This window comes from Lissotriton vulgaris, chromosome 1_1, assembly GCF_964263255.1.
Source record: "Lissotriton vulgaris chromosome 1_1, aLisVul1.2, whole genome shotgun sequence".
Classification (NCBI taxonomy): domain Eukaryota; kingdom Metazoa; phylum Chordata; class Amphibia; order Caudata; family Salamandridae; genus Lissotriton; species Lissotriton vulgaris.
Genome location: NC_141685.1, coordinates 2121735852 through 2121749181, shown reverse-complemented (window position 1 = coordinate 2121749181; position 13330 = coordinate 2121735852). Strand labels below are relative to the sequence as shown.

Here is a 13330-nt window from a genome sequence, read left to right as displayed (position 1 = left end):
CCTCTAACCAGTGAGCCACACTACTTCACTCAGAACAATACTTTGTTTCCTTCTACTAATAATTGCAGCTCATGTATTTTACACAGGAATCCAATTGCTTCAATAAATGATTGAAATGCCAGTTTGTGTATTTCTTATTTCTCCCTTTAGGCATGCCTGAGGTAACAAGGAAAAGCTATATCTGTTTCCACGATTTCCTTGGGGAAATTAAAGTGTTCATGTTCTGAGGTTGCAGACACCATCCGGTCCCCTGCCAGGTTTAGGGGTCCAGATGGTGCACTGTGAGCTAGTTAGGAATTGGGCCAACATACTGAATATAGTGTGCTCAGTCCCATATTTGGATGCATATGTTGTCCAAACGCACAGTCTTACTAAATTAGTAGGAACCGTACAACACTCCATTTAGAAGCTGGAGGCAAACTTTTCAAACATAATTTAAAAAATACATAATTGCCGTAGATCTTAATCTTTCTTAGATGAGTTGTCATCTTTCTTATGTATCTATTGGGCATTATTTAGTAAACAGCCGTTCTTTAATTTCAGATTCTTTATCATGGGGATGAATCTAACTTTAGACACAGACTTATATACTGCAATATGAGAGCATAGATTAACTCACAATCTCTCAACAGGTCTACAAATGGGTTGGAAATCATGCTGAGTTCTAGTAAGAATAAGGGTTTCTCATCTGGCTCAAGGGTTTAGAGTCTTAATGTATTTTTAACGGCAGAGAAGTACTGACCTTTTCTGCCCCACAAACTCTACCAGAAGTATCAGGTCAGGCACCCCTCACATTAATCTTACAGGAGTTCCCCTCCACCCAATGACACTACCTATGCCAGGGTACACTGGCCACCCTGCTCTCCTCATCATACACTGAAAACTTTGTCCCATATTACTCAGTTTCATTAGTGTCCTGGAATTTCAAGGCGTGATCTCCTGATGGGCCACTGCATCCGCATACAATCGGAGATGAGCAGGAAGTATCTTGGCGACCTGCCAACTTTGCAAGGCTGGAAAAGGAAGCAGCTTAGAGATTCAAGAAGTGCCAATCACCTCGGGACTCAGAAGGTCTATCACCTCGGGACTCAGAAGATCGGCCACATGCAGGTTTCTTATATGAACTCTTTTTTAATGTGCCAGACTGAAACTGGTCAGTTTTCCAATCATAAAAGTGAAACACCTACTTAACAGTATGAGGAACAGTATGAAAATATACGAACATTCTATTATCATGCCTTTTCCTGCTGCTGAGATGCTTGACATTTATGCATATACTGTGACTGAGCCATAAAGATTAGGCTTGACCAAAGTAGAGCTTTGAAGAAAGTCTGACAAATTCTATAGCTGGAAAATGCATATAGTCTGGTTTAGCCATAATACAGTTGCCAAAATGTTTAACCTTTCAAGCCTGTTGTAGTCCATGCTGTTATTGCATGAACATTTATTGAAAAGAAAAATATATTTTTACAATATTCTGTGCTTCTGCGACTTACTTTGAATTTGGTGCTGCCTCCACGCATTTTCAAATTTCTATCCGGGATTCCAGTGGGACCGAACCACAGCAGGTCTCGGAGGTTTAACAGCAAAAGAGACTTAATACTTTATGGGACTTCGGAAGTTGTAGGTGCGCTTTTGTTTGGTCCGCTGTGGAAAACCTCTCTTTGCCATGAAAATTAATTGCTAAGCTATCTCTGTGTGGGGTTTAAGGAACTAGTGGCAAAGAGCAGAAAAGTGATAAAAGGCACAGAAGGTCAAGGCACAATCTGAAGCAACCAAATGCTGGAGGATGTTTGGCAAGCCCAGGTCTGGGAAAATGTTCCCAATGCTCAACTATGCATCATTACGTGCAAAAGGACCAGCAGTGAATCAAAAAAGGAAAGGACTACTTGGACGTGGGTTAAGCTAAAAGGCCAATCAGTGTTGTCCTAGGGCTCTTTATTATTAGCAAGACCTGCCTGTATAAAAAGGGCAAACATTTCCTAACATTTCATACTCATGGCCAACTTGACACTAGCATCAAAAGGACAAACATTTTAGTCATCAACACAGAATAGCTTCTTTAAATGCATGTATCTTGCCCCCATGCACTGGAATCAACTGCCCATCCAAATACGCACCAATCCTCACCACTTCAGGAAACTCCTAAAGACTGAATTGTTTCAGTAATTGGCCTGCCTAGCCCTACTTACACCATTCCTTAGCACAGAGATACAACTTCCCGGGTGATGCCTGCCCTTACAAATTACAAATTCAATTCAATGTAATAGTTTCCCCATGGATCCACTGGATCATTTAATCAAGTTCAAGATAGATGTGGAGACAGGAAATGGAGAGATAGAAGTTTTTTTTTTTTTTAAATGATTTGCATGAGAAAGGCCATTACAACTCTGACTCTTTCTCTGTGCCTGATGAAGGTCTTTTGACATGCAAGTGAATAATATTTATGCCTTGGGAACTGATTAAACTGTGCTGATCAATAAATTGGCTGTAAAGCAGGCAAAAGCTTTTACTGGGGACAATATCATGTGGTAAAATACAATGGGAGATGACCATCAGCTTTTCTCAACCAGTCAAATAAAAGGGATACACTTAGGCATGTACCAATACCGTAATAAAGTATTAATACTTCGTACCTGGTCAGGACCGCTCTAGGTCCCCGAGCTCTTGCATGCATCTTGTCTAGCACCATGTGTTTCAGCTTCTGATAGTAAACAGGCCCAAAATAGATGTAGGCTTCCAAAGGTTCTCTAATGGATACAAGAAAAACCAGGATTATACTATTTAAATTACACAATTACTAAAGCGAGCCTTCCTTTTCAAATTTCCTGCAGTGAAAGTACACATTCCCCTCCTAGTATCTTCTTCAGAGTTAATTTACCACATAATGAACAGGGTACACAAAGCATTGATTTTTCTTTACTGTTACCACAAACTTTCCTTCACTCACTAAAAATTGTACACCCTGTTCAGGTGAACTAGCCAAATGTTCGTCCCACAATCTGCCTAATGATAGAAAGAATGATTTGATTTTAGGACTAATTTGCTTTAATGCCATCTGTTTTAAATTACAAAGACAGTCCATGTCAAAGCGGGCGAAGTACATACCTACCGAGAGAGAGAGACAGATGTTTCTATTTTTGTATGTCACACACGCATATTTGTTTAATATACACATAAAAGCAAAAGAGGAACAGAGAAAAGGGAGAGGCTACAGTGATATTTGTCTTTGGGGGAGAGGAAAAATGGGGCAGCAATGCCAAGGGGGACAGTTATAGTACATAACATCTTGCAATGGTGTGTCAATCACAGGTGTCCATGATACCAATAGCACATGAGGATATTAGTCCATTTCGGCAACGGGTGGTCCCAGAAAAGAAGAGATTTTATACAGAAAGAATTTAGGGCGTTCAAAAAGCGGGGTAGATTAAGAAGGAAGAGAAAGAGGGATTGGGTGCAGAAAGGGGGAGGGGGTCTACCCGCATGGACACTCAAGATAGGCAGGTATAGGGGCCGGAAAGGATGAGGCTATTTTGAGGAGATGGTATAAGCAACTAGAAATATGCAAGTATGAAGCAGGCGTGCATCCAGGTTGGGGCAATGCTCAGTGCGCATGTGGCAAGTTCGTGGGTGATGTTCTATCGTGATCAGTTGAACACATGGGATGGGACAGGGGACTCATGTTGCAGGTGGAGTAGGTAAAGGCGATAAAGATGCCAGATATCCTTAGGTCGTGATGCAGGGGGTTGAACTAAGAAGTTTTTCTCAGTATGCATATCGCAGAATGTCATACTGCGGAGCCATGCCTCCTTCGTGGGACATTGTCTGGTGCCCCAATACAATGCAATTTCCCTTTTAGTTAACAGTTGGTCTATAGCTTTGAATCTGGGGTGATTAAGTGAAATATTGTGGTCCAGTATATAGATAAGAGTGGACAGGTCCAGGTCATGTGTGCAAAGTCGGTGTTGGGTCATATTTAGCCAGTTCTACCCGTGTGATGTGTGTTCGGTGAATGGATTTGAAATGAAGTAGTTTATGCCTGTGGTTAGGGGATACCCTCTTAATTTGTTCATGACTGCAAGTCCACTCTTTGTAAGATTAGGCTTGACCTAGATCCTCTTCCCAGTGGTGCCGCAACCCCTGTCTTTTACTTGTTTGAGCGCCATACATGCCCGGTATAGCTTAGTGACCAGGTGCGACCCATCCTGCTCATCTATTAGGAGTGTGAGAGGTGCAAACTCCTCTAGTGGGAGGGGAAAGGAGGGGATTGTCGAGCAGCGAGCACTGAGTAGCCTAGTCACAATGAATGTGTCCATGTGGGACATCTCTGCCCGCACAATCAGGTCAACCATAGACAACGCATGGCCAACCTGAAATAGGGATCCCATAGTGTGTAATTGCAACTTACTGAGTGTACGTTGAACTACTTTCTCGGCTGTAGATGGTATAAGTGGGTTCTGAAGTAATGGGAGGTTGGGTGAGTATAGAGAGCCTGAGCCTAGAAGTAGACTCAGCTTGCGCTAGGCCCAGCAAGTGGTAGATAAAGGCTGTATATCCTTAGGATCTAGTTGCATGCCTAGTGGAAATTTTGCCCCTATAGGGGTGGGTTTGGAAAGGTCTGGCTCGGGTTTGGTGTATGGTATGCGAGCGTCAGGGTGAAACCAGTGATAAGTGAAATGGGCTTGTGCGACCAGGTAATACAGATGTAGGTCAGGGACAGCAAATCCTCCTCGTTCGTAAGGCAGGGTTAGAGTGTCCCAGGCTATCCGCGGCCTCCGTCCAGCCCAAACCAAGCGGATCAGCAGCTGCAGAGATAGGTATATTGACAAATAAGTAGAAGAATCGAGGAAGGACATTCATTTTAATAAGGGAAATGCTGCCGGCCATGGATAATGGTTGCTGGATACAGTGCTCTACCTGCAAGGTGAGCATCTCCACGGCGGGTCCATAGATAAGAAGGATAACCTGTTCTTTATTTCTGTGCAGGGTGATTCTTAGGTATTTTGTGGTATTCTCCGCCAACCGGAGAGGGAGATTGCCACCTGACAGGTTAGTCGAGTCTGTGAGAGAGAATTAGCTCCGACTTGCCCCAGTTAATAAGCAGGCCGGACAGGTCTCCAAAGTCGCTGATCTCGGCGATAAGGGGTTGTAACTGTAAGGGTCTCTGCTAAGAAGCAGGATATAATCTGCATACATAGTAAAAAGCAGAGGTCCTGGGCAGAATCGGAGGCTGTAGTGCATATGTTTCTCTTGGAGATGCCTGACTAGGGGATTCGTTGCTACTATAAAGAGCGTGCTGTGAGAAACCAGAAAGGGGGCTGAAAGGCAGCCGTTCACTCAGAGCCTAGCTGTGGGGGATTAGTATAGAAGTGCAATCAATGCGATGATGTATGCGGGCATTCCAAGCTTACGGAGCGTGGCAAAGAGAAAAGGCAATTCAAGGGAGTCAAAGGACTTCTCAGTGTCGAGAAGGGCCACCGCTGCTGGGGTAGTCAGTGACATCCTATTTATTACTGAAAATACAGTCCAGAGGTTCAGGGTGGTCGAACTATGTGGAATGAAACCGGGTTGTACCGATGAGAGAATTTGTATTTTCTTGATGAAGTTTATTAAGGAGAGGGGGCAATATGAATTGCAAGTAATGGGGTCTTTTTCAGGTTTCCGCAGAAAAGAGATTGCTGCTTCTCTCATTGAAGGACGGAGAGCTCCGTTAGTAAGTGATTCGGCATAAACCTCCTGTAGATGTGGTATATGGGTTTGCTTAAATGTTTTGTAAAAGGTTCTGAATAGTCCATCAAGGATGGGAGCCTTTGATCGTCAAGAGCGTCTACGGCCTGGCCGATCTCTTCTGTGGTAAAAGGTTCACTGAGGAATTGTGCTGGTCCCTTAGTCAGCCATTCCATTTCAACCTCTTCCAAGTAGTTTTGATGATGTGTGAAGTCAGTGGGGAGTTTGATTGCATATGTAGACTGACAGTAGGAAGCTAGTTCTGACATAATGTAGGTATTGTCTGTGGCAATGGAATTGTCGGGATGCTGCAGAGAAGTGATGTGTCTAGTTTTCCGGGGGGTCCCACCAGGCGTGCAAGAGTCCTGCAGGGTGCTCTCCCTGGCCGGACAGTCTTTGCCCAGTAGTGTTGCCTCCCTGTCAGTGTGTTCGTTAAATTAGAGCATGAGAGCGTTGCGTTTATGAGAAGTGTCAGATGAAGTGGGCGAGTAGTCTAATGCGGTTGTTCGGCTTCAAGTCGGTCAAGGCTATTGAGCATAGGACCTAGCTTGCTTGGAGATGCAGATGCCATGAATATAGGCCTTGAATGCGTCCCATAACACTGCGTGTTGTGTCACCGAGCCAGATTTTGATGTGAAGTATTTAAGAATTGTGTTGTGCAGCTTGGATTTGAAGAGGGTGTCTGACAAAGCTGTAGCCGGGAAGGTCCATCTGCGTTCCAACCCAGTAGTGTATGGGATAGCCAGGTGAAGAAACATGGGAGCATGGTCCGATAAAGTACAGCATTGAGTTTCTATGTTGCGAATCCATTGCCAGCCAAGGGAATTAGAAAACCAATAATCTGCTTGTGTCCAGGTAAAATGCGGTGCTGAATGAAATGTGTAGCCTGGTGCATCAGGGTGGTGTGACCACCATACGTCACACAGGGCTAGGGAGTGCAGAAGGTCTTGGAATGCTTGTAGAGCTTGAGGCTTTATGTTGTGCCCGGAGCTGGAGTAATCACGGCCAGGGTCTAGCCAGAGGTTCAGATCCCCCCTTTGAAGTAGTGTGTCATAATCATGCCTGTTGAGCAGTGCGTGGAGATCAGAAAATAATGCAGGTTCATCTATGTTAGGAGAGTAGATGTTGAGGAGTAGGGTTGTTTTGCCCAGCAGTGACCCGACCACCATAAGGTATCGCCTGTGTTAGTCGGCAATGGTGAGCTGATGGGTGAAGGGGAGGTTGCGATGAATTAGGATATTCACTCCACAGGAGTAAGTGCTGTAGCCATAGAAGAATCAATGGGACCCGATGAGGAAGCGAATGGGGGGAGGTTTGCCGGGTAGGTGTGTTTCTTGTAGAAATGCGTCTACGGAGGTAGGCTAGTACAAGCTTACGGTTCCTGGGGTTGTTCAGTCCCCGCACGTTCCAGGTAAGCAGCCTCTCCTCAACACTTGCGTCAGGAGTCAATCCCATAGGGAAAAATTGATGTATGTGTTTATGATGTGATTATGGAGTGCACTGCATGCGGAGGAGGGGGGCACATAGGGAGGGAGCGAGGACAAAAAGAGGGGCAAAAGAGCAGACTAAGAGAGAACAAATACCCAAAGAAACCACCCACCACTCTCACCAGGGCGCAAAGGCCTGCAAATTCCCAATATCCTAACTTTAAAAAAAATAACATCTCAAAGTCAAATCGGTCGGTGTCAACCGCAGGGGGCGGGAAAAGCTTTGGAAGCTCAATGCCAGTTCTGTATAATGTACCACTTGTAGAAGAGGAGTACAGAAACGTTTGAATTGTTTTGAAACATCGTAGTCATCACTTAGTTCCAATGTAGTTTGCTGTCGCTTCACAGGGCACTGTAACAGAGAGCAACAATCCCCAGTATATGTCAAAACAGGATGCCGAGAATACTTGCCATCATGGTGGAAAGGGAGGTGGCGAGAGGGGTACAACAAGGCAGCCGTTATTCCGAGGGAAGGAATTCAGCACTTGCCACCAGCTGTCAGTCCGGGGACAGGTGTCCAGAGGAGTGAGGAGGGCTTCTGCAATTATTATCCTTTTGTAGTTTACAGAAGGTCAGAGCTTGGGTATCAAAATAACGGGATCATCTATGGTTACTCTCAACCGGGCAAGGTAGAGCATGGCGTATTTTAGGCCATTTTCGCATCTGTAAATTTGCGATAAGCTTCTTGAACTGCGGCTGTGTGGTCTGGGTAGAAAGTGAGCGTGGAGCCTTGGTAATGTAACAGTGCATTCTCTCGGGCCAGGCGAAGAGCTGTGTCCCTGTCCCTATAGTTGAGTAAGCGTGCGATTATGGGCTGTGGAGGGGCGGGAGCCCAGTGACATGTGCGCCCTTTCCTCGAGAAGGACCTTGCAGAATTGTTCGGTTCCGAAAAGTTCGGTAAGCAATGTCTCAGCAAAGATCTCAGGACGCCCAATGTTTGCTGCTTACAGAATTTGTATATTATTTCTCTGGGATCTGGCCTCTAAGTCTTCATTTTTTACTGCTACGGCCTTCAGCAATTGCTCTGTCTTTTCTAACTGGCGCGTGGTGTCCATGGCTTGGTCTTCATAGGTGGAGATGAGTTCTTCAGCTTCCTCATGCTGGGTGTTTTGGCTTTCAAGGTGTTCTACCATTCTGTCGAGTCGCGAGGTGAGTGAGTCGAATCGAGTCAATGGCGCGGAACTCAGCGCGCAGATCTGCCATGATGGCCACTGTGCCCTCGAGTGCGGGGGTTGTGCATCCGACTCTACCTTGCTCTCCTTATCGGGGTTCCGACGTGCCAGGAGTGTCAAATGTCAGCATACGCTGTTTCAGATCGCCTCAACCCATTATGCCAGTTGGAGAGATGGTGGCAGCCAGGTAAGTTGTGGCACTTTTTTCGGGGGTGCAGTAGTGAAAAACAGGAGGGATGTCACACAGGAGGCCGCCAGCATGTTGAGCTCCGAGAGAGGAGGATCCAGCCTGTGGGAGGAGAGAAGAGCACCGGGGTGTCTCTGCCCTAGAGAGGGCCTCGACCGAGTCTTGAGTTGCTTGGGGCTTGTGGGAGCTGGGCCCAAGAAACAAGTGGGTGGTGGGGTTTTTAAGAGCAAGTGGTTGGAGGCTGCGCTCCGGCTATGGGGGCCGCTAGGTAGCACCCTGCATGATTAGTCAGAGTATGGCTTGCCAGTGGATTCTACTTTGCAGGCACGAGAGTAGATGAGGCACAGCAAGGTCCCGGTGTTGTAGCCCGAGAAGGGTTTTCTCTCTGCCCCTCCCGCTTGGTGGTGCCGTGTCTAGCCCCCGGTATAAGGAGGAGGGGGGTAATCCACTGTGATGTCCCTGTGACAGTGGTGAACTCAAGGGGAGTCCAGACCTATACAGAATCGGCCAAGGCCTTGCTTTGGGCCTACCTCTAGGCAAATAGTTTCTGCAGTGTTGGAGCGGTAAGTTGGGTGAGGCCTCACTTTGCGGCTGCTCTTTCCCTAACCGGAGAGATAGAGGCTGTACTTGCGACATCTCCGCAGGGTAAAGGGGTCTGTGCTGTTTAGTTTTGGGAGCTGTGCCGGGCCGGGAGAGGACAGCAGATTAGTGTAAGCCCATGCGGTCTCCCACGCCACGCATGTCGTTAGGCCGTGGAGTGGCTTCTGTCACTCACCCGGGTCCCGGATGCTGGCTGTCACAGCTCGTTCCAACTCCGGCACCGGCATTCAGGCCTTAGTGTTCCCATCCTATGATAGCCTGGTGAGGACTGAAGGCCCAGCAGAGCACTGCAGCTCCGGCCTGTCATCGCAGGGCCTCCGAGGCAGGATGGGCCTGCTTCATGCCCTGGCGGGGTCCCTGGTCGGCTCAATGACACAGAGCCGGCACCCGCCGCCCTCAGTGATGTTGCTGCAGTGTTGGATGTCCGCTGGGCGACATTTTTTGAAGAATGGATGACAGGAATGTGTGGTTTTCGTTAAGTGAAGTGAATACGGCGCCGGAGCTTCAATGCTGTGGGGCCATCCTGGTCACCAGCTTGGCCACGCCCCCCTGCTTTTGCTTTTAATCACCCTGACTTCAAGGTGAATACACTGGAAGCCGTATCTAAGAGTAGAATTTTTAATTGGTAGTGTTGTCCACTGACCATGAACTCAAGGTGCTAGTCATGGACAGCGTGGATGGTAAAAAGTATGTTTACATCCTTCATGTCTAAATCCATCATGAAGATTCCTTGGGGGAGTATTGGCACAACATCATGTAGGGTTACCATATGAAAGTGCCCCAGCAAGTGGTCTCGGATGCATAATGGTCCTGAGGGAAATGGCGGAGGGTAAATTCTAAGCAACAGCCCTGCTGAACTACTGCTAAAATCTATTGATCTGAGGTGATTTCCTCCCAGTGGGGATGGAAATCCTTTAGTATCCCCCAGCAGGTGTTGTGTTATCGGGGGAGCATGGGCAAGTAAGTGTTTGGAGGTGGAGGAGGCTCCTTTGGCATAGCATCCTTTGCCCCTGTTTTTGTTGTTGTTCCTCCAGAAGCTGCCCCTTTTATACCCTCCGCCTGACAGTGACACATGAAAGGCATGCTGCTGGCGGTAGTAGGTTTGTACATTTCTGGGGAGGTGTGGTCTTTCCCTGCCATTAGCTTGTTGCCTACAAAAGGCCCCCTTGGAGAGGCAGAGTATATTGTACCCATGGACTTCACTATCTTGGTGTCATTTATTTTTTCTTACATTTTTCTACTGGGGGCCAAAGAGATGTTCTCTAATGAAGTGGATGTTGAGCAGGTGCATAGTCATGTATGGTGGTGCAACTAGATACTTGTGTTAATGCTATGGGAAGCAGTATCTGAACCATTCCCTGCACAGTGGAAATTGCATGGGAAATAATCACCTCAGCAATAAGAATAATCACCTCGGCCACAAACTACACTAGTGCCTCAATCTCTTCCCAATGAAACCTGCTATACCTCAACAATAACAGAATTTGCGTTACACCAGTGGGTGACTGCAGTGACTGCCATGTACTTGTGGGCAGCATCAAGGGGACTGTTTTCAGTGTCTGATCAACATGGTGATCGGTGTTGTATGTACCACCAAGGAGTGTGCCAGGACCTGGCCATGAATATTATAGCTTTGAACTTCTCCTCGACTCATGTGTGACTACCTTTGCCTTAACATAGTCTTTGAAGTTATCTGGGACCAACGTACGCATGTCCTTGATCATGAGTAAGAACTGAATAGTTCATTTAGTTTTGGAGAGAGTCTCCACTAGGAAATTGTTGTCTTCCTCCTTGACATGCATGTAAACCTTATGGAGGTGTACTGCCCTCTGAACATCCAACAGTGATCCGTGTGGCTCAGATTTTTAGAGATGTGACTAAGCCATCTTTGTATCCATTAGTTTGACACGTTATTGATGACGGCAGTCTGTTCTGGAAGCATACGCTTTATTCTACTTGATGAATATGAGTTTACACACTAGAATGAGGTAGACAGACAAATGGCTTTAGTCCTGATAAGGTCCGCAGTCATACCTTTGGGTCGAAACATCAAACATCAACAATATACCTTGGGTTGTGTATTGATTATTCAAAATCGAGATTTGAAAATTCATGCTGGATTTCTGTTGTTTACTGTTTGACAACCTGGGATCTACTTGCGGATTAGATCGAATTCACATATTCACCATTTTGAACTCTGTGTCATCTGCACTATTGTTTATTTAATGTTGATTCCCTGTGATATATGAATACAGATCCTTTTTCTTTACACAAAGAGGCTCTGTGTAATGTGTCCCTCCACTAGCTTCTGCAGGATGGGTGCCTCAGATTGGTCTGATCTTCATCATAGCTTTGAACCTCAGATTCGTCTGATCTTGGATATAGCTTTGAACTACAGTTCATTTAATTTTGGAGAGAGTCTTCACTAGGAAATGGTTGTCCTCCTCCATGACATGCATGTAAACCTTATGGAGGTGAACTGCCCTCTGAACATCCAACAGTGATCTGTATGGCTCAGGTTTTTAGAGATGTGACTAAGCCATCTTTGTAACCATTAGTTTTACACGTTATTGATGACGGCAGTCTGTTCTGGAAGCATACACTTTATTCTACTTGATGAATACGAGTTTACACTCTAGAATGAGGTAGACAGACAAATGGCTTTAGTACTGATAAGGTCTGCAGTCATACCTTTGGATCAAAACATCAACAATATACCTTGGGTTGTGTATTGATTATTCAAAATCGAGATTTAAAAATTCATGCTGGACTTCTGTTGTTTACTGTTTGACAACCTGGGATCTACTTGCGGATTAGATTATCGAATTCACATGTTTACCCTTTTGAACTGTGTCATCTGCACTATTGTATATTTAATGTTAATTCCCTGTGATATATGAATACAGATCCTTTTTGTTTACACAAAGAGGCTCTGTGCAATGAGTCCCTCCACCAGCTTCTGCAGGATGGGTGCCTCAGATTCGTCTGATCTTGGTTTTGGAGTCGCTTTCTGTGTCCATTGTGGCTCTGAAAGAGGGTGCTTGGCACCTTTTGGTCCATGGGGAGTCAGCAACTGTCACAACTCGACACCCTTCATTGGCTGCTTTCTTGAGTCTTACCGGTGCCTGACTTTGGTTAACCAGTGGCTGGTTGGTTCTTTCTCTACTGCTCGGGCTCAATGCCTAATTCCCATGAAATCAGTGCTCAGCCTAGGCATGGGGGTGTATAGTAGAATAGGGGTTTGTCTTCTGGCTTTGCTGATCTGGAGTCATACTTATGCCCATTGGACTTTTCTTTGTTCAGGACATTGCTATTTCTGACGCCACAGCACCCTGTCTTATTCTTCTCCCTCGGATGTGCTCAAGGACAACAAGTCGGGGTTGGATGTCGGTTGGTTCACCAGCCCCACCTCATCCTCTTCGATACTGAGTGTGTCCTAGTCCCCCTAAATGTTTGCCTACTCTGAGCAAGACTGCTGCTGTATCTTGGAATATCCCATTTTTGTTCACTTCAATACCTTAGGGTTTTTTTTGCAAAGGAAGATGAGGCAGATAACTTGTTGTGGTCAGTGGAGAGGCACAGGTTGCAAATGCCATTCTAGTCCAACTAAGGATATTTTACGTCACACCTTGGGCAGAATTGGAAGAGTGTGCATTCCATCCTGTTTAATGATCCGAGGTGAGCTCAGCAGGAACTGAAGGGGACTCTACTGAGGAGCCAGGATGTCTAAGCGAGACAGTGGTAGTCAGTTGAGAAAGTCAAGCGGTTTGGTGACTGGGAGAGCTGCCGAGTAGGCACGAACCCCGTGGTGATTGTTAACTGGTCCTTCGGTCTTCAAAAGTGGAGTAAGTAGGCATGAAATTGCTGTGAGAATTACATTAGTCTCAGAGCTGTTGTTGGACACGTCTAAACCCAACGGCGGAAAAAAAACAATCTCCAGTGGAGTCAATGCCCATGCACATTGTGGACTAGGGAAAGATTTACAAAGCATACTAAGACTGAAAACTTCTTTGAAGAAAAGGTTATAATGTTTGAGTCCAGCACTAGCGTACAGGAGTATGCAAAGCAAGTGTATCTACTGCCACACATGCTATGAAAAGGGTTTACCAGAAGCAGGTTGAATAAGCAGCCCCCAGCCTGGCTCTGGAGAGGGCAGA

At 46.0% G+C, this 13330-nt stretch overlaps 1 protein-coding gene across 1 annotated transcript in view; it reads right to left on the bottom strand.

Annotated features, from left to right (window-relative positions):
- Positions 1-13330, bottom strand: part of POLR3B (RNA polymerase III subunit B) — a 1027565-nt gene that overhangs the window by 52783 nt on the left and 961452 nt on the right. The window contains exon 26 of the mRNA XM_086921773.1: positions 2637-2750. Coding sequence (XP_086777899.1) covers positions 2637-2750 — 114 coding nt within the window. The remainder of the gene's footprint in view (positions 1-2636; positions 2751-13330) is intronic.